Source organism: Populus nigra, chromosome 2 (assembly GCF_951802175.1).
Source record: "Populus nigra chromosome 2, ddPopNigr1.1, whole genome shotgun sequence".
NCBI classification, from domain to species: Eukaryota; Viridiplantae; Streptophyta; class Magnoliopsida; order Malpighiales; family Salicaceae; genus Populus; species Populus nigra.
In genome coordinates, this window is record NC_084853.1 from 42,321,769 (window position 1) to 42,342,787 (window position 21,019).

At 32.8% G+C, this 21,019-nt stretch overlaps 2 protein-coding genes across 9 annotated transcripts; one reads left to right on the forward strand and one right to left on the reverse strand.

Annotated features, from left to right (window-relative positions):
• On the forward strand, positions 1-3,251 carry LOC133681389 (uncharacterized). Its single transcript, XM_062104428.1, has 3 exons — positions 1-350; positions 1,685-1,833; positions 2,892-3,251. The coding sequence occupies exons 1-3, from the start codon at positions 165-167 to the stop codon at positions 3,028-3,030; spliced, it is 474 nt and encodes a 157-aa protein (XP_061960412.1). The 5' UTR covers positions 1-164; the 3' UTR covers positions 3,031-3,251.
• Positions 3,252-9,980: 6,729 nt separating this feature from the next.
• LOC133681787 (dof zinc finger protein DOF3.7-like) lies at positions 9,981-12,086 on the reverse strand. Of its 8 annotated transcripts, none has more exons than XM_062104931.1 (3): positions 11,766-12,077; positions 10,797-11,199; positions 9,981-10,700 (listed from the first exon to the last, which is right to left on the reverse strand). In XM_062104931.1, the coding sequence occupies exons 2-3, from the start codon at positions 11,176-11,178 to the stop codon at positions 10,393-10,395; spliced, it is 690 nt and encodes a 229-aa protein (XP_061960915.1). In that variant the 5' UTR covers positions 11,179-11,199; positions 11,766-12,077; the 3' UTR covers positions 9,981-10,392. The 8 variants fall into 8 exon arrangements, with proteins under 8 accessions (XP_061960915.1, XP_061960916.1, XP_061960913.1 ...); XM_062104932.1 differs by lacking the exon at positions 11,766-12,077 and adding an exon at positions 11,535-11,750; XM_062104929.1 differs by having other exon boundaries at positions 9,981-11,199; positions 11,886-12,086.
• Between the last annotated feature and the right edge of the window lie 8,933 nt (positions 12,087-21,019).

Consider the following 21,019-nt stretch of genomic DNA (forward strand, 5'->3'; position numbering starts at 1 on the left):
AAATAATCTTCATAATTATCAACAACCAACCACACCGAGAGAGAGAGAGAGAGAGAGAGAGAGAGAGCGCTGTTGTTCAATCACCAAACCACAATACTTGATTGAAACGAAACGAAAAGAAGGAAAAATTCATTGAAAGAAAGAAAGAAAGAGAAAAGGTAGAGATGGCGAATCTGTACGTGACGGCGGTGCCACCGGCGGATCTGAACAGGAACACGGAGTGGTTCATGTATCCAGGGGTTTGGACTACTTACATATTAATATTGTTCTTTTCTTGGCTTATTGTTCTCTCTATCTTTGCTTGCTCTCCTGGCATGGCTTGGACCATCGTCAATCTCTCTCACTTTGCCGTACGTTTTCTCCCCCTTTTCATTTTATATATATATGGCTTGGGTTAGCTTACAATTTCTTGATTAAGGTTTTCATTTTTTTTCTTCTCCATTCCTAGTGGTTGAAGAAAGATAGCCAATTATTATTTTTAATACTGGAAGGAGTGTTGATGATTGCATGCATGTTTGGTTTAGTTTGCTAATTTGTCATATTTCCTTAGCTGCATAATACTTAATTGAGATTGTTGTATTTGTCATCAAATGATAAGACTTAGGATTAGTGTTTCTGGTTGTAAATGGTAAAATGGGCTCCTTTGTTTGTTGCAAGCAGGGACCTTGGTCTCTGTGATTTGTTCTTTACAATGAGCGGAAGAGTTCCATTGCCAATACAGTATTGCCCTCATTGATTAGGTTGCAAGTCTTGGTGCAGATAACTCTATATCAATTTTTTTTTTGGTAGTAGTTAGCATCCTCATTTGAAGGATTTTGGTCTAAAAAATGACCACAAGCTATCATCATGAAATAGTGCTAAAAACCAAAATAAATAAGATGTCCAAGTAAACACAGTAAGTGTTGATTGGAGTGTGACCTTGTTAGGATGGTGAATGGTTCTGCAACTCACCACAGGCATGTTACCCTCCTCCTTCCTCAAACCTGCATCCACCTCGTGTATTGCTTCCAATTCCCTTAGTACAAGCAGTATGAAATAAATTGAAAAGTGCATCCTCAAGAAACTTTACCAGCTATGCTAATGAGACATGAGCATTAGTGTACATGGATTTAATGGGAAATGCATAAAATCTGTGAAGCTATATGTTTTGAACTGTTAGCCTTGTCTGGTTTTGTTCTAGGCTTAGGTTACTAAAAGATGTGGGAAACACACATGTTAATTATGACATGTTGTAGATTCATAGGTTGTGGATATGCAATGGAATTTGCCACTCTATGATGGACTACTTACCTTCATGTAACGACATTATGAACTGATTTGGGTATTGGGTTTATTCGCTGATGATTTGAATTTAAAAAACTTGATGTTGGGGTATGCCTGTATTGTTTGAACAGAAACAATGATTTAAAGAGTTCCTAATTGAGTAGAATGAAAGCTTTTGTAGTTGTAAGAAATGGCAGAATAGATACTTTTTAATAGGTATCATATTTCTTTTTCCTTGCATTAAAATGGCTTAATATTGGTCTGTTTTCTACCATTTGTACAACTGTTCCATAAATTATCATTAACCACCATGACAAGTTCTATGTTCGTTTCAGTGCTCTATCTGTTTTCATTTCCAGTGGCAGCTAAGATGCTTTGTTTTTTGTGGAACTATGATTGATTAGAATGATTCACTTTTCAGATCACTTATCACTTTTTCCACTGGAAGAAAGGAACCCCATTTGCAGAAGACCAGGGGATCTATAATCGGTTGACCTGGTGGGAGCAGATGGATAATGGAAAGCAGCTGACACGGAACAGAAAGTTTCTAACTGTTGTACCTCTGGTGCTGTAAGTTTTCTGGATGACCTTTTATAATTTTAAGTATGCATGTGTACACACATGAGCTGGCCTGCTTTCTATTTCTTCACCTAAAAAAGCTTCTTGTTCATAGTTATATGCATGTTAAGCAAATATTTCCTGACTTGCTTTGTACTCTTTGTCAATCTCATTGTTTGTAATGTATGTACAGAATGATTGAATTGTGTAAATATGTGGAAGTCATTGTCAAGAAGCTTGAAAAGCTTTCTCTCGTTTGTGTGCGGGAGTGGTGTTTCATAGCTGTCCTTTTCTAGGCCTGCCTTGTCATGGATTACGGCGAATGCTTTTGCCCTGTTTTTTACTGTACGTGAGTTGTAATTATATTCTTTGGCAATTTAAGTCTCATTAATTGCCATCCATGGTAGACTATGTGCTTTAAAGCTTGTCTGTCAAAGTTTGAACTTTGTAATGCCATTTTGTCAATAGCTATGGAGTAAAATTTAAATTGAGTTGGATAAATTCACTTAATAAGAGTAATCTAATATTGTAAGAATTCATGGTGCTCATCAGTGAGATGCCTCGGTTTTGTCTGGGTTAAATTGCTTTGGAGAAAACATAATGCATCTTAGATGGGTTAGCATAGCTGCAAGCCTTTGATTACTGGACTTGCGCAGCTCCCTTGGGTCGATTAAAATCTGCTTGTATTGGTGGGCACCTAGGTTCGGGCTAGATTTTTGTGCCTCTAGTTCTGTAGTGCAATACGGTTTTTCAGTCTTCAGGTTCTCCCCAAGTCATGGAAAATTGTGTTGAAATTGCCTGATATTTTTTTAACCAGGAGACTATTTACCTGTTTGACCTTGTCCAAGCATGATTGCTGTCTCGTGGAAGTTATGATTCAGTACTTAGTTTCCCCTTGACATGTTATCTGTAATAGGATGCACAGCATTGCCAAGCCCTTTTGTGTTTCATTTCATGTATTGGTTGGCACAATTAAGTGTGCATTATTGTACATTAATCTTAAATTTACTTTGATGTTGTTTGCCTATTCTTGAAATTGAGATTATACTTTCATTTGCTTTCTCTTGCAGGTACTTGATAGCCTCACACACAACTGACTATCGACATCCAATGCTCTTTTTCAACACTGTTGCTGTGATAGTGCTTGTTGTTGCCAAGTTCCCAAATATGCACAAGGTTCGGATCTTTGGAATAAATGCAGACAAGTGAGCTGGGCATTGTTAAAAAGCTGCTTTACTTGTTTAACGCCACCAATCCTTCTGCAGTTATGCTTAAAGATTATCATATCTTTGTATAGATGTTAGGACTGGAAGGATATTTGAATATGTAATGTTTTTTTTGGTGCTGACTGCTTTTGACAAGTTGTTCCTTAGATGAAGGAATAACTGTATTCGTTGTACAGTTGAGAAATGTTGTGTATCTTTGGCGTATCACACGGTGCATTTTCGCAGCATTACAACTTCCATAACTACAACGAGTGATTATATTTCATTTTTTAGCCTTACCGTAGACAATCTTGTGGCAAACCATATTCTGTCAATTAATGAACTCTTATGTTAGGTTAGTTTAGGTTTCTATATGGAAAACAAATTAGAGTGGTGTAGGCTATCATCTGTCCGCATCCTATGGCACAGCTAGGAAGTGCTTGGTTTGGTGGTTCCTAATATTTCTATTAGGTATATGTGATGTGGGACTTGGTTGCCTGACCCTTCACTCCCCCACTCTCCCTAAATAATGTTAGTTAGACGAGAAAGGTTTCTGCCTAACGTTGTGGGGCGTCATTTTATGCAAATTGTGGGCGACTGGAAAACAAAACTGGATCGGTCCCTCGAAGTTGCTTGGATTTTTTTCCTTGAATCGTGTGATGAGCCAAAATAAAATGAAACTGGCACCAATCGTTTTCCCAAGCTGGAACTACCCAGCCCGTGTCCTCTAGCGACCGCTTTCCTACCCTTCTCTGCTCAATCGACGAGAAATTAAATCATAGTCGATTGATGCCAAAATTCAACGTCAACGTAGTTGAGGAACCAATAGACACGAGGCAGTTCGATGATTCCAGAAGTCACAACTGCGGTCACATTTGAGTATCGTGCAGGTAAGAGCTCTTGTTATAGCATGCTATAAGGTTTAGAGTTTAACATAAAGGCAGATCAACTTTTCGAGTTAGGGCCCCTGGAAGTAGGAGATACTCATTGGTATTGATAAAATAAGATTACAGAATGGGAGGTCGTGATAATCTTTGTTGCAGCTTTGCCGAACCCTGTATCATTTTAGGGGTCTAGATATTCAACACCCAAGTAATGTATGACATCCATCAAAAAGAAACTAATTAACAATAAGAAAATGTTATGTTTCCCACGTGTTTCGGTTGGTTTGTGTTTCAATTCTATTCATAGACAAGGTCAATTGTCTTTGGGAAAAACCTAAAAGACGATGTGAAAAACTGTAAATTTGGTATTTGAAAATACATGGAAAAAAAAAAGTTTTCGAGACTCAACTAGATTTGATAGGGCTCAATCTTCACCGACCCATCATTTTTTTTCTCTCCTTTTATTTTTATCACCTGCCTATTTTCTTTAGGCACGTCAAACTATATATGGTATAGCTTTATCTACACTTCAATTATAATTGCTACTTGCCATAAGTGATAGGATAAGTTATGCAATAATACTAACACCTTACTAGGCAAGTAGCTTCATATTTTTTCTAGAATAAGATATATATTCTAAGTATATATGAAAAGATGAGGATTTTTTTCATCTCAACACAAAAGAAAACTATCTAACTCTCTCTGGTCATCATCGTTACATAATATCGACTTGAAAAACCCTAAACTGACATCAATATCAGAGGGTTCTTTTGTAGATAACACCCTCATTCAACCTAAGATCCAATGAAGTTTTTTTAGCTTCACTAGTGGCGTCGTCCATAAAAATATGAACAAAAGCCTTGTTTGTTTCCTTTTTACTACTACTTTATATCCTTGATATAAAGATTTCATGAAGGATAATATTGAAATGCCGGGAGGATGAGTTACTGAACTCCCACTATCATTATCAGCTCCAATAGATTTTTAACAGTTAGCGCAACAAATGAAAGCTCTCACTGAGGTTGTGTTAGATATTCAACAACTTAAAGCTCTCCTTGATTATCCTTAGAATATGCAGGCCACCGTACAACCACATATACCTCCTCTAGCTCCACCAGTTTCACCGTATATGCAACGATAACTTCAGTTCCTATAAGAGATTGCCTTGAACAAGGTGGAAGGCAATAGACATCATATTATTACTCCTACAAAGACTAGACCATGATATCATGAGGAGCCTTCTCATATCAAATCCATAAGATATAACCTTCATAGATCAAAAGGTAAGGCCTGGGGCTATAGCCTTCGCCATCAACCTCGATCTCCTATAGAGTTTGAATCCAGCACCCCATAACCTAAAAGACGATACACCAAAGACAAGGAAAATAACTTGAGTCAAATAATATATTCTTCACTATGACAATGTGTTAAACATTTGTCTCCCTAGATACTTTGTAGTTGCCAAGATGAACTTGGAATACTAAGATGACCTATTTGACTCTAGACAATATGTATAGAATATAAGGAGAAATTTGGAATTGGTGATTCAAGATACTAATGCTATGTGCAAAATACTTCTTACCACTTTTTGGGGATTTACACGAGCTTGGTATCACAATTTAAAGCCTGAATCCATATCCAGTTTTTTAGATTTGTACAATAAATTGATTGCTCATTACAACATGAATATTCATGGAAAAAAAATTTAACGAACTCTTCTCCATCATTTATTTTAAGGGAGAAAGCATAAGGGCCTACTTAAAGAGATTCAATAAAGTGATGCTGAAGATGAAAAACCTGCTGGAAGTAATGACTATAAAAGCTTTGATCAGTGGTGGTTCAATTACTCTTTATGGGAATGTATTTATGCATTACCTAATATAAATTTTTTTAATGTGAAGCAAGCTATGAAAAATCATATTAGCATGACAAGAACGTCCTCACTTTCATATACAAAAGGAAATATCTCTCAAACACGAAAATGGGTATCCCTCTCAAGATACCCCAACATTTAAAAGAAATCCCAGAGTACTTACACAAAACAAACTTGTATACTCTGAGCTAATGATGATTATTAAATGTCACTAAGATCGAAGTGCTAGTTGTAATAGAGGAAAAATAAAAGGATGATGTTTTCCCATAAAGATGCTCTAGTAATCTGTACAATTTTGTCTTACTACAATGTACACATGATACTTATTGACAATAAAAGTTTGGTGAATATCCTCTTAGAAGATGCGATGACACACATGGATGTGGAGATCACAAATGACACACATGGATGTGGAGATCACAAAACTAACTTTAGTGAGGATTTTTTTCTATAGGAATTGAAAGGAATTGAGTACTAGTAGAAGGTGCTCTGGACCTTTCAGTTACCATTGGAACATACCCAAGATGTCACATACTTTAACAAACATTCATGATGATCAACATATATCTCTCTTACAATGTCATTTTTTTAGGCCTCTCCTTCACAAGATCAATGCAGTGATTAATAGCCATGGAATTCTCTATAAATAAGGGAGTGGCTACTATGAGGGAAAACTAATTGATCTTTAGAATGTATACTTCAACAAGTCTAAAAAGAAAGAGTATTATTTTGTGTATGGACCATACAGTACCCGTAAAAGAAAAACATGAGATAAGAATAAAAGTTGTAAAAGAATTAAAGGAGGTTAGCCTTTATTTAAAAGAAAATACCTTCACAATGATTGGTTCAACCCTAGGTCCTAAGAAAAAGAAAGCTTTGGTAGAGCTTCTCAACACCCAAAAACAAAAATTTACCTTTCAACCTATTAGACATGCCTGACGTCAACCATGAGGTGATTTTTTATCAGCTAACTATTATTCATTCCTTCACTCCTGTTCGACAGAAGAAAATGAATTTTGAAGAAAAAAGATAAAAAGCCATCTCATAATAGACATACAAGCTAATAAATATTGGGTTCATTCATGAAATAATGTACCTAAAATGGCTCGTCAACATGGTTATGGTGACCAAACCAAATGAAGAGTGGAGAATATATGTCGACTTCACCGACTTTAACAGGTTGTGTGCTAAAGACACATTTTCATTGCCAAAGATAAACTAGTTAGTAGATTTCATGACTAATTTTGAGTATCTGAATTCTTTGGGTGCTAATTTAGAATATCATCATATTCCTATGCACCATGATGATAAAGTAAATATCACTTTTATCACTGATCAAAAAACATCTTGCTAATGAGTTGTGTCTTTTGGTTTGAAAAACATAAGGCAATGTACCAACAAATAATGAATAAAGTTTTCAAGAATCAAATAGACCAAAACATGAAAGCCTATATTGATAGTAAGTTGGTTAAACGCATGACTTTTAAACAACATCTCCAGAATGTGAAGAAGATCTTTCTTATTCTACACTAGCATTAAATAAAGTTACATCCTACCAAATATGTCATTGCTATGAAAAAAGGGAGTTTTTGTGCTTCTTGGATAACAACATGGGGACTAAGCCCAATCCTAAAAAGATACAAGCTATCTTGAATATAACACCTCCTTAGTCCATAAAAGATGCCCAAAGGCTAACATGAAGCATTGCAACCCTCAACAAATTTATTTCCTGCCTTGTAAAATATTGTTTGTTGTTATTCAAAACTCTGTAGAATATCTTTAGTTTTGAATGGATTTCAGAGTGCTAGCAAGCCTTTGAAATACTCAAGCTCCATCTATTCTCCTCAAAAATTCTTTCCCAACCTAGAGAAATGGATGATCTTTTTCTTTATTTGAGAGATGTAGACTTGGCAATCAATACAATATTTATGCAAGATGAATGAGAATTCCAGGAGCATATATATAATACCAACAAGGTGCTTCATGATACAAAGATAAAATATATAAAAATTAAAAAAGTAGCCCTTACCTTGATTAATGTTATAAGGAAATTAAAATCATGCTTCCAGATGCACCAAATTATTGTGTTTGTGACCAACCTTTAGCTTTTAAGGAAAATTCTATGTAAACCTGACTTATCAAGATTTCTAATTAATCAAGTGGACCATTAAGTTGAAGGAGTTTGGATTCTAATATTGACCCAAGCTAGTTATCAAAGGATAAACTCTGACTGACTATATCATAGAAAGTTCATCTTTGTAAGAGGCTAAGTGTTTGTGTGTGTGTGTGTGTTTACTGAGCTTCACAAGGTTTGGTTGGACTGAAGCCCAAGCCTGACAAGACATATTTTTCGCTAACCCATCATCTTTTCTCTTTCTTTCATTTCTCTCTCCTTTTATTTTTATTATTCACTTATTTTTTCTAAGCACGACAAGCTATATTTGATATAGCTTCATCTACATTTCAGCGATAATTACCTATTGATATAAGTGATAGACTTCATAAAATAAAATAATAATAATAAAAGAGGTCTGGAATGAAAAATGTGAAAATTAAAAAAATGGATTAATATTTTACCCATATTTTGTTTTAGTTCCGATTTTGTTTATTCCTTTTTTATGAAGAAAAAAAGCTAAACTGAAAATATATTTCATTAACAAAATAAGAGAGAACAATCAAATTTTGAAACTAAATCCATCTATATCGCGACAAACATCAATGACCATCACTGCTCCATAGATTAAGGACCTTCAGAAGGTGAAAGAATTTTAAAATGGTGTCTTAATGACAATTCATATTTTTTCAATATATTATTTTCTTTCAATTTTGTTTATTTTTTAACAATATTAATTAATTTTCTTTATTTAATTCCTTTTTTTCATTATCTCAACTGAAATCTATTTTTTTTTTCCAAATGTTAAGAGATATTGACCATGCCATCACTTTTCTCGCAGAGTTTCAGAGAGAGAGAGAGAGAGAGAGAGAGAGAGAGAGAGTATGTATGCTCTGATAAAAACTTCATAAAAAATTGGGTAATAAATATGTGTTTCCTCCTTTTCTAATTGGAATACAGGTTTTTGTGGCATGGTACTAGATCATGGTCACGTCACCAATTAATTGACAAAACTCGTTGTAGGTATCATATTAGAAGGAAAAAAAAAACTAAAGATGAGTAACTAAATAAGTAAATTTGAAAATTCAAATAGAAAAAAAAATGATTGCTAAATTTGCAGTTTTCTTTAAGAGGATTGATACGCAACACAATTACGGTGGTTTGCTTTTAGAATGTGCTTAGATCAAAGAACAAGGCAAAAGTAGATTAGCTTACCAAAGAGCAAAAATCAAAGATAATGACCGAAAGAAAGTGAAGAAACATGAAGGAAGGAATATAATTATTTAGGATATTTGTTTATGATCCCGATGCAATTGCACACCAATCAATAGAGGAGCATATCTCATGCATGAACCAAATATGATCATGAGGCACTTCGATGAAAGACAGGAGTGTAGCTAGCACCTAGCCTGAGGCCTGAAATTGGGGCAACAGCAAATTTCGTCCAAAATCACATTCATGTGATATACACAACACATAATAAAGATGGAGAAGAAGAAATTTGGATGGATGGATTCTCTAGGCAGGAGGGGGAGATTATTTCTAAGCACGCTTGCCCAGAGGAATGTTTGGGGGTCCCTCTCAAGACCAAGGAGAAAGGTGGAGTCGTCAGATTTTCTAAGACTGTGAATATTAAAATAACTAATAACATGCAGGAATGATCATTTCATGGATTCGGGGTCATCCGCTAAATCAAGTGGGTGATTAAAAATTATATCAGGTAAGCTTTTAGTTGGGGCAGGTAAATTTGTTTTCTAAGTACAATTTGCTTTGATGTTTTGTTTATTAATTAAGATTGGACTTGCAAAAGAGATTTGGACAGCAAGAAAACTACTCTAAAAGGTGGGACATGCCATGTTGTTTTTCTTCTTTGGCTTCTGTGCTAGCTTGCTCCCATGAAGTGCGTTTTATGGCTGAGAGAGTCTCATCGATTCCAATGGATGACAAGTCAGACCTGACACACCAGACTGGTTTGAGACACAAAGAGGGGGGAAATGTTCGAGACAATTAGATACCGATAAGATCACACAGCAGCACGAACTAAACCACACAACTTAAAAGTTGATTAGTTAACTGAGAGAATATTTTTGTGTCGAAACTTCTTCCAAATCTCATTCTCATTGCAAACTTAACTGAACCAACTCTGGACACTAAATACAATAATACTTCAGGTGCAAGTTCTGATAGAAGCCTTTATTAATACAAGCCATACTGCCATGAGAAAACCCAGACTCGTATTCAAATCTTCCTCTATCTTGACAACATTATGTGTAAGAACCCTTTTTGAAGCCAAAAACCAAATGAGCTTCAAAATTGTTACACTGCTCAAAGAGTAAAGGGAGGGATATAAAGCAAAGCAAAAAAGAAACCATATGTATCCTATATATGTTAGTCATGAACAGCTTTCAACATGTGACCTAATACCATGCAAGTGAAAAGGAGTGCAAAGAAAGAAGATAAAGCAGTTTCTGTCTCTTTGTCTCTTTCTTCTTTCTTTTACCATGATCCTCCGCCAAACATTCCATTCCAGTATCCACTTGAACCCCCCTGTCCCTTGTTTTGATCAACTTCAGACGTTGTGCTTGAAAGCTGTTTCAGCTCACCAAATGGAAATAAAAGCCTCCCACTATTTTCTTGAATTCCATATCTACTTCCAAGCCCATCAGCAGGAAAGCTCAGAGTTGGTCTCAGTTCTTGCAAAGGGAATCCACCAGAAGAATAAAGTGTATTTGAATCCGGCATCGGTGTTGGGATAAAAGTATTCAAACCCCTAGAAGCAAATCCACTCCTTAGTAGCTCCATAGCTGAAATTGGAGAAGAAGTATAGGGAGAAGAAGAAGAGTTATGTTGATTGTTGTTCCTGTTTTCAGTTTTGGGCACTTCAGTATAATGAGATATACCTTGACTATCCTGCATAGCTGGGAATGCCAGATTAAGGTCTTGACCTTCATGGGTACTCTTAGGGTTTTGAGAAGAGAAGTGTGAGAGGCTTGGTGGGTTGAGATCAGGGAGCTTAGACGAAGATGTTGCCACTGACGATGATGTAGATCTCTTGTTCTTTCTTGAACCTCCTCCAACAGGAACATTTCTAAGAGATCCTCCTTCAGTCCAGTACCTTCTGCAAGTCTTGCAAAAGTATCTTGGTTGTGTGAGACTGTAGTTGTTATAGTAACAAAACTTGGTGTTGGTTGAGTTACATCTTGGACAGTTCAATTGCTCTTGCGGCCTTGGTTTTCTCTCTACCACAGGCCTTCCACATGAATTAGATGCCATCTCGTCCATGGGCTTTACCGGTTTAATATCCTGCAAACCCTAGAGTCAGACAACAAAAGGAGATCTATAACTATAGAGTACAAAGAAATAAGGGCCATGAAATCTTGGAACCTAATTAAAAGATGGTCGATGAGATAACAAATCAGTAGATCAAAAAAAGAAAGAAAAGAGAATAGCTAGGGTTTTTGTCTGCAGAATTACATGAAACAGGAAATTAATATACTCCATAAAAGAAAGAAAAAGGCCTTAAAAGAACAAACGATAATAACAAATGATGCCTTTTCCCTTTCCTTTATATGTTCTCGCATAAGCAAAAAAGTAGAAAGAAAAAGTTCAGTGGTTTCATGCATGGTTCAAAGAACAACCTTTCCATAAAGAAAATTCAAATAGAAGGGTCTTTCAGGACTGTGCTTGAAGATCTCAAAGACAAACAAAAGAGCAAAAAGAGAAACAACAAATAATATTCGATCTCTCAAAACAAAACTACTGGGACATGCTCCATGGTATATAAACTTAAAAGCCAAAAACCAGAAAAGTCACAACTGTACGAAGAAAATCTTATACAATACTAATTAAGCAAACAAATATCTACCCACCCGTGGCCATGAAGCAGCATCCGTAGTTCAGAAGAAAAGGAAGGAAAAAAAGCAACTGATGACTTCAGAGATAGAGAGAGAGGGGGAGAGAGGGAAAGGGAAAGAAAGGATCGTATTCACCTCCTTAATTTGTCTGCAGCTGTTCTTATTGCAAGAAAGAATGTTTTAGATTGTTTGTATGCTGGCTTTATGTGCTCGTTCACTTTATGAGGTCGGAAAGAGAAAAAAAAAAAGCAAGAGAGAGAGATGTATTTGTTTTGACTACATTATGAACACACAAGACGTTGCCATAGTAGACTAGACTGGTAAAGAGAAAGGGAGTATTGATCACATTTTGAAGTGGCTGCGCTGGTTCAATCCTGTGTGTGGGGTTTTCTTTCGTCAGATTTCAATTCAATAGTGGATTTGTCCATTTGTTTATTCATCGTGGGTGGAATCATGAGTGTGTGGGTTTCAACTTTTTGACCTTATAATGGGTAAGTCTTTTTTTATTGTTTTGTTCGATCTCTTGTAACGTAACTGTTGTTTTTTTTTTTTAAGCTGTATAAGTATTCTAAGATTGATTTTTATTTTTTTATTTTAAATTAATAATTTTAGTGTTTTTAGATTATTTTGATATGGTAATATAAAATAATTTAAAAAAATAAAAAATATTATTCTTATATATTTCTTATAAAAAAACAATTAATACCGTATTTTTCTTCACCCTTTTTAAGACCACGCACTCATGAACAGGGACTGGTTTCTGTTTGGTTTATCAATAAAGATAAGATTGTGATTACTTTTTAACATCCTCTCCCGCAATTAATTTCTCGGAAGATCCTTTCTCACAGATTTCGGAGGCAACTTCTTAATTATTCACCCTTTATTCACATATTCTGTGCTTGCAGATTAATTACGCTACGTTAGCTAGATCGTACCAATCGCTATATATATATATATATATATATATATATATATAGTTAACTATTTTCTTTATTTAATGCTCATTTCTTATTCGACGAACCTCCATGCATACAAAAGTAATTTCCGCACATAAAATATTTTTGGAAATCTTCACGCCCTTTCATCAAGATTTAATCTTCATTTACTCAGGCTTCCTTTTACTCACTTCTTTGACTAACGAGATCAATCAACATCAAATTGAATTCAAGTTTGTCTAGCTAGCAAGATGTGCAGGCTCGTATTTGAAAATTGACGGTCCAAGTTTGTCTTTGTATTCTGTTATTTTTACAATCATTTATTTTCTAGCTAAAGCTAATAGCACCGTATAAAGTATATAGTTTAAGTTGCTTAATTAATTGATCTTAAAATTATTTAGCATATTTTCCAACTAATTAGAGTTTGTTTCTCTTTACGGCCGTACTTTTCAAAAAAGTTAAAAAAAAAATTTATTTAAAATTAATTTTTATGATGTTTTTGAATTATTTTAATACATTAATGTAAAAAATAAATTTTAAAAAATAAAAAATAATTTTTAAATATATTTTTAAATAAAAATATTTTAAAAAACAAGGAGTGAAAAAATTTTAAATCTGCTTAATTATATAGGTACTGTGCAGAGTCAAGATCTTCGAAACTTGTACTGAATTAATGATTAAATAGTTTACCATCTAATTCACCTGTATTTTAGATGTTACTTTTAATTATAAATATTAAGGGGCCGGGTTGTAAGGAAAGCTATAAATGCAGAAGTGAAAATGGAAAGTTCATGGAGGGATCGAGAGGGGGAGCCGACAAGACCCGACAAGCGCCAAAGTGGTGGGGGCCCAAATAATGCGCGATGTCTTTTACGGGATGCTGACAGATCAGGCTTGAAGTTCTTCGAAATGGCCTAGGAACCGAATCTTACTCGCAGTTTCACTCGGAATTATTGTTTAATTTGTTCTCCTTTGATGCCCTCTCCAGAGTCCAGATTAGAGAAGCTCCGTGCATAACCTTGTTGATATCACCGTACCATGATATAAATATTTTCCACCGAACACAAGAGAATGCTGCTTTTATGTCAGGACAAATTGCTTCGATCATCATCTCTCAGATTTTGGCAAAATTACAAGCACTATCGGCAAACTTTTCCGAATATCTCATACTCGCTCATGCTATCATCAACTGGGCTCGAATTCGCTGGTATGGACCGAGAACCCCCTTGTAGCCCGATTCTAGATGGCATGGCGGAACCGAGTTGATTTAAGCTAATTTTATATTGTACTAGGAATTTATAATTCTTCTTTAAAATTCCTTGAACAAAAAAACAATAATTTATAAAACACAAAAGTTATATTGTACTAGTAATATTCTGTCATTCTTTTTTTTTAACATTAATATCGCCTTTATTAAGAGAACACATATTATATAAATTTCTAAAACAAACTCGATTGATTACTGTATTATAAATAATAATGAAAAAAAATTCGTTAACCAAATGCCAAAATTTCCCGATTTCTTTATTATAAATAAAAATACTTTTGTGAACCAGATGGAAAAAAAAAGAGTTTGGATTAAAAAAAAAAATTTATAAATAATCATGATTGGTTATAGCAAGGATTTTTAATTAAAAAGAGTAATTAGTAGCATCCTATTACTTATTCTCTACACTCATTTAAATAAAAAAATAAATAAATATGAATGAGTGTGAAATTTTAGGTAAAGATAATTTTATTGAATTTTGATAGATCATGAATTTTATTTTATTTTTTTATTTTTTTAATGTTAATTTAAAAATAACTAATAGAATGTAAGTAATTATTCTTGAATACTATAAAAATTTTCAAGTTGGAGTGTAAATTTTAAGGCATTTACATAATTTATAGAATATTTTTGTTCCTTTTTCTTTCCTTTTTGACTTTCTCACGTCAATTATTGCAAAAAAAAAAATCAATTTATTTATTTATGCTTTTATTTACATTGAAATTACTTTACTTTTATTAGTATTACTGTTTGTTAGTTTCAATTGATTTTTAGTATTTTATTAACCCATTTGTTTTCCACAATTACTAAAACCGATAAGCGAGATTTCTTCACATGTCTCCTTTTTTTCGATAATAAAAGGCATTCTTGCATCATTTGAGACTGGTTTTCATCTATATGTTTCTTTGAATGGAGATTCTTTTAAAGAAGTATATATTTTCTTTTGTACAGATTTTAACACCATATATCATTTAATTTAAATAAATAAAGAAATAGGATAATTGAGAGGATAATGTCAGACAAATCTCATTGAAACGGCACAATATTGACGAAACGTAATTAATCAAATGATCACGGTCAATGTTTTTTTCTTTTTCAAGAATGAAATGATTGCTGTAGTTGATCTTATTATTATTATTTTTTCTCCTAAGAAAACACGTTTTCTATGAGCAAGAATGGCTGGAATAAACTATACAGCTCTTGCTTTTTTTAGAACCTAAAAAAAACCCATCACAAAAAACAAACTCCTAGTCGATCACAAATTGACTTGTTGCAACCCGAAGGTGTGTTTGTTGGAAGGCAAATCAGCAAGAGCTTATACCTGATCGATGCGTCAAGGCCGGTGATGGGCATATTTTTAACGTGAAAAACATGGAGCTAGCTGGTGCGTTACACGTCAATCGCCTTCCGCTTGCAGCACGGGCAATTCTGCATTTTGGTCTTGTGCTGCAATCATGGGTTTTCCAATAAAATAAATATATTTCCATGTTGGACAAAACAATGGTGATCCGATAGAATGTGTGACAGGGCATGTGTAATTTTGTTTTCCAAGACCAAAAGCTCACAGGTCTCGTACCCACATCCCAAGAATTTCTTCTGATATTTGAACATGTATATGCAAATTCCATTCTCAGGGAATATGTAATTTTTCTAATTTATTAAACTTTTTGAGAGATTAAAAAGAGGAGTCAATCCGAGCACGAGGGTGGTGGCGAATTACTCTGAAAGTTATTCACCTTCCTGTCCAAATGTTTATGGCCCAATATTTGATATCCATTCCATCCTCGATTCACGACAGTTAAAAGAGGAAAGTTGCTTCCTCTCGCAAGGCCCAGTAACGGCCCATACGAAAAGCCTCATTGTTAGGAGTTGGGTCTAAAACACAAATGCTTGGACTCATAGAGTAAATATGGGCCCATGGTTTACATGCATATAATATACACACACTCTCTTCCTCCTTCTCTTTTTAAATTTGGTTTCCACACTTTCTTGGTACTAACTATCGAATATACACACTCAAATCCTGCATGCAGGGAGGCTATGGATGCCTGTAGTATTACGTCCAACTTTTATTTTATATCTTCGTAAAGAGACAAATCCACTTTTGAGCAAGAACTTCAAGCCCAAAACACTTCTAGATTAGATGAAAATAAAATCCCTAATCTACAGTCATAAAGAGGATGAGGGGTCCTTGTTTTCTCTCAAATCATTTTCCTATTCTACTAACGTAAAAAATGTAAAACATTATAGGTGTGTTCAAAAACAAAAAAAATATTTTTCATTTTATTTTTTTTTCATTTTCAATAAAAAAATTAAAAAAACATGTTAATGTATTGAAACAAAAAAGGATTTTTCCATAAAAAAAAATATATCAAGATTATAATAACATTTTTATAAAAATAAATCAAAACCATTATTTATAATAGCTTTCTTAATATTTTATATTTTTATTAATATAATTATAAAATATCATTTTTATTTCATTCAAATAAAGAATTATCATGAAGAATTTATATTATTAACTAAAAAACCCTTATATTAAATTTAAAATTAATGAAAATAAGATTTATGCAACTAACTAAATATGAAAATATAAAAAAATACTTTTAATATTTTACATTGCTAAAGAGTGTTTGTATATAAAAGAAAAATTTTATTGTTTATGTTTTTTCTTCATTTAGAAAATAGTGAAAAACTTGTATTGAAAAACCATTAAGAGCCTCTAAAATATTTTTTCCAAATTCAATACAAATTTTTAAAACTAGAATACTAGTTTTCTAGTTTTTTGGATGGATAAATATTGTATTTAAATTGGAAGTTTTAGTTTTCCTTTTTATAACTCTAGTTTCTCAAAATATTGAAGTATTATCACTACCAGAATTCTTAGATTTATTGACAGAATTTTTTGTTGGTATTTACACTCACAATCCATCTGTATGTATATTACCAATAGGCCTATTGGCGAAAATAAACTGTTGAAAAAACTCTCGTTAGTAATTTGTAGTTTATCAGTGAGTTCATCGATAATATAATCACCAATGGATTTATTAACTGAAAAGGCACGGCACAAAAAATCTCTATTTTATTCTATCAATATTTTCCTTGGGGAATTTGAAATCACCGACAGAAATACCGTATTCAATCTTGTTGGTAATTAAACAGTGATGGTGGTATTTGTAGTAATTCTTTTCCAACTCTTTGACATTTACAGATGAACTTAATCCATTGATAAAACCGTAAGCAATTATTTAAAAATATACATTATTTAAAAAATATATCAAACATAAGTAAAAAAAATAGTTAAAATAAGTTAAATTAATATAAATTAACAGTACTCAATAACACTCAGGAACTGAGTTTCTTGAAAAAAAAGGAGGAAAATCAACTCAAATAAATTTACAACAAATAAATTCATTTAATTGAAATTGAACAACAAAATTAACTAATAATAATTAAAATCAATCATATACATTTAATTGAAATTTAACAACAAAATTGAAAAAAAATCCAACTAAAATCCAAAAAAATTGTTCTCATATGAAAACAATTTTCTACAACAGCATCCATACAATTATTAAGAACATACAAAATAAAAAATAAACATATTAAAAAAACAAATATAATGCAAAAACCCACAAGAAAATTAAGAAAAATAAAAAATCTTACCTTCATTTTTTTGCGAGTGAAGCTGAGAAGAGAAAAAAATAAATTTATAAATTATGTTAATTAACAAAAAAAAGGGAAGAGAAAAGAAAAAAAAAAGAGAAGACATATTTGCACATGGAGGAAAAGAGAAAGAATTGAGGAGAGAAGAGAAAAAAAAATAGGGATGTTTTTTACAAAAAAAAAGAGAGAAGAAGATGATGATGATGAGAGAATATTAAGAAGAAGAGGTGCTTTTATTATGAAATTAGCGATTCTAGTCTTTTAATTGAGCCTGTTTATCGACGGTTTTACCAATGAATAATTAAATATTAATATTTTCAATCATTCTGTCAGTGATTTCGCTTATAATATTTTATTTAAATTTTCAATTTTGCCTGTAATATTTAAATTAAAATTTTAATTTAATTGTAAATTTTCAGAAACATCCCAAATATCACTGATGACTATTCAGTCCATCAAAAATTCTGTTTGTAATGAACGGTAATTAACAGTGTAATTGAGAAATAAATAATTTCAGAGCTCTTGAAAAAATATTGATGGACTTAATCCATTGGTGATTTTATATGTAATTAAGAACATGAATAGTGCAATTGATAAATGAATAAGCTCAACGCTTCGTGGAATATACTGACAGACTTAATTCATTGTTGATACCCTCTGTATTTAATACAATAAACAATGTTAGAGTGAATGTAACAGTTTCAATGCTCTCTGGAATATACTGACAGATTTATTATGTCGGTATATCTGTTGATATTTTATACTTTCAATGCTCTTTTAAATATTATTGACAGACTTACGAATGGATTTTACAAACGGATTAATATTGTCTGTATAAATGACATGTCATCATATCTTTTGATTTTTTTTTAATTCTTTGTTTTCCCACCATAATCCTCTCGATATATACCGAAAAAATATTTTTATCGGTGTTTGCCGATAAAAATACTGATGGAATATTCTGTCGGTAAAATTCACTGCAATCTATAGACTAAAGTATTTTGTCAGTATTTTCATTTGTATTTGTTAATTTTTTAGTAGTATATTTTGTTGCTAAACAACTCCTACATATATTTTTAGGTGAAAGTAAAACATTATACTTAAGATATGTTTCATACAAGTGTATGTTTTTATTCTATGATAGAGATATCTTCGGACTAGCTTGGATGTCAATTGTGATCCCCCCCCCCCCCCCCCCACACACACACACACAATAGCACACACTGTATTTAGAGGAATTTAATAAATTTCTCCAATATTGACTCCAAGGTGTGAACATAGAAAGTCAAGAAAGAAATCAAACTTTCTCAACCACCAAGGAAACCCTAGCTTTCACTCCTTGTAATTAATGCAGTACAAACATATTTTTCACATAAAATTCTATATAAGGGCACGTAAACTTCTTCTTTTTTTTTTTCATGAAAAAGCAATCACTTATCATTTATAATATGCGTACTTTATCACAACTTAATACATCAGTTGTACAAATTTTGTTGTAGAAAAATTATTTAAATACAAGTAATTTTTCTATTCTACTTCTATATACGAGAGGAAAGAATGACTTTTTTACTTGTATAATTCACAAGGTCAGATTTGTTTTAGGGTATTTAGGCCCTACTAGTTAGGTATAAATTTGAACCCGTATAGACAGCATACCAATGCTTTATAAAACAAGTGACTTTGATACATTACCTAATAACCTTTGATTTATGATCATGAACCAACCACTTCCATCTTTTGAATCCATTGTCAACGTCATCTTTACTTGTTACAGGTGATGGATGTCATACCCTTTTCTGCAGTCTCTTATATTTTATAATTAGAGTCCTCCAATTACTAAAACACAAGTTATTGTGCCAGGAAGTAGTAGGAATACGTACGCATTATAGGGTGCTATATACTGACTAGCTCATCAATCATCAATGTATCTCCATTTCCTTTCACATTTGAATTTGTCTGTTTAATTATGTGTTTGTCGTCGTGGGAAAAAGAGTATTTTTGAAACTTTGACATTCTGCGCTGTTGTAAATATATATGACGCATCCCTTGTCAGGAATAGGAGGGTTCGGAAAACTTCAAATTAAGAATCTTGAAGAACATGCTCTTGCGGGCATTCTCTTGGCCTCTCTGCTAGATTACAATATTGAATTCTCCCAGCTTAGGCAGATCACCAGAGCTGTCTAATCTACTTTCACTCCCTTTGTCATTTCTCGAAAAACGAAGTCCCCGCAAGCTTGATCTCATCGAACATCACTTCTTAAAATGAGGTAATGCATATAAAGATACCGTGCATCCCCATATAGAAAAACTTTTTATATAAAGTAGGGATTACAGGTTACAGCTAAAAAGCAAACGTCTTTACTCCATAATTGAGCATTAAAAAAGTTAATAAGATCTATATATCGCTCAGTATGAAATGTGAGAGACACATTAACGGTAAAGAATGACATTTCAGAATTCCTAACCAGAAATAAAATAAATAAATAATAATCATAGTTTATAATTGACCTAATTCAACATGATTAATTATATATCTAGCATGAATATAGGCAATCCTTGGACTGTTGGACATGCAAATTAAGTTGTAAGGGTCCACAAAATTTTATAAGATATCGGCAATTTTAATGTTTGCACACCCAGAAAAGATATTTCAAATTTTACAAACGTATTGATTGATTAAGCAGCTAATTGATTGTCTTTACAGTTCTTGGATTTGTTATTAATTCTTTTGTAAAGGCTCCTGTAGTAGACTGAGCCCCTACTTTATTCACTTTTGATTATATGATAATTTTTATTTCGTTGATAAAAAGAAATATTATTAGAGATAAATATACAACAACTTTCATATTCCAACTAGTCATATGGTAATGATCTGTTTGTTTATGCTGTTACGACTGTGTTTTAATTAAAAGATAGTCTGTAGCTATTTGGTAACAAAAAAATACACCGTTTATTGTGTATGAACCCTACATGTTTTTTGTGTTTGTCACGCAAAAAAAAAAAGCGGCATTTTGCTGCCTTTACTGTGCATGCTAATTGCACTGCACCGAACAGTACAATTAGCATGAACAGTATATGCTAATTACACTGCTCCTGTGAACAGTGCAGAAAGTTGCACTGTTCACCCAAAAACTGTGCACAATTCTCTTGCACTGTTCACGTGAAAATGTTTTTTTTTTTTAGGGTGTAAATTTTTTTAATATTTTTTAAAAAACTACTTTAGATTAAATTACATTCACTCGTACTATGATATTAACAATATTTTTTTTGAAAAATTAGTGTAAAGTGAATTAAATTTACTCGCACTATAATATTAATTTTATACCTGATAATATTTTATCTAATTTTATTACACGTATGAAAATTGTAGTTCTTATCAGATGAATTTTATAAATATTAAA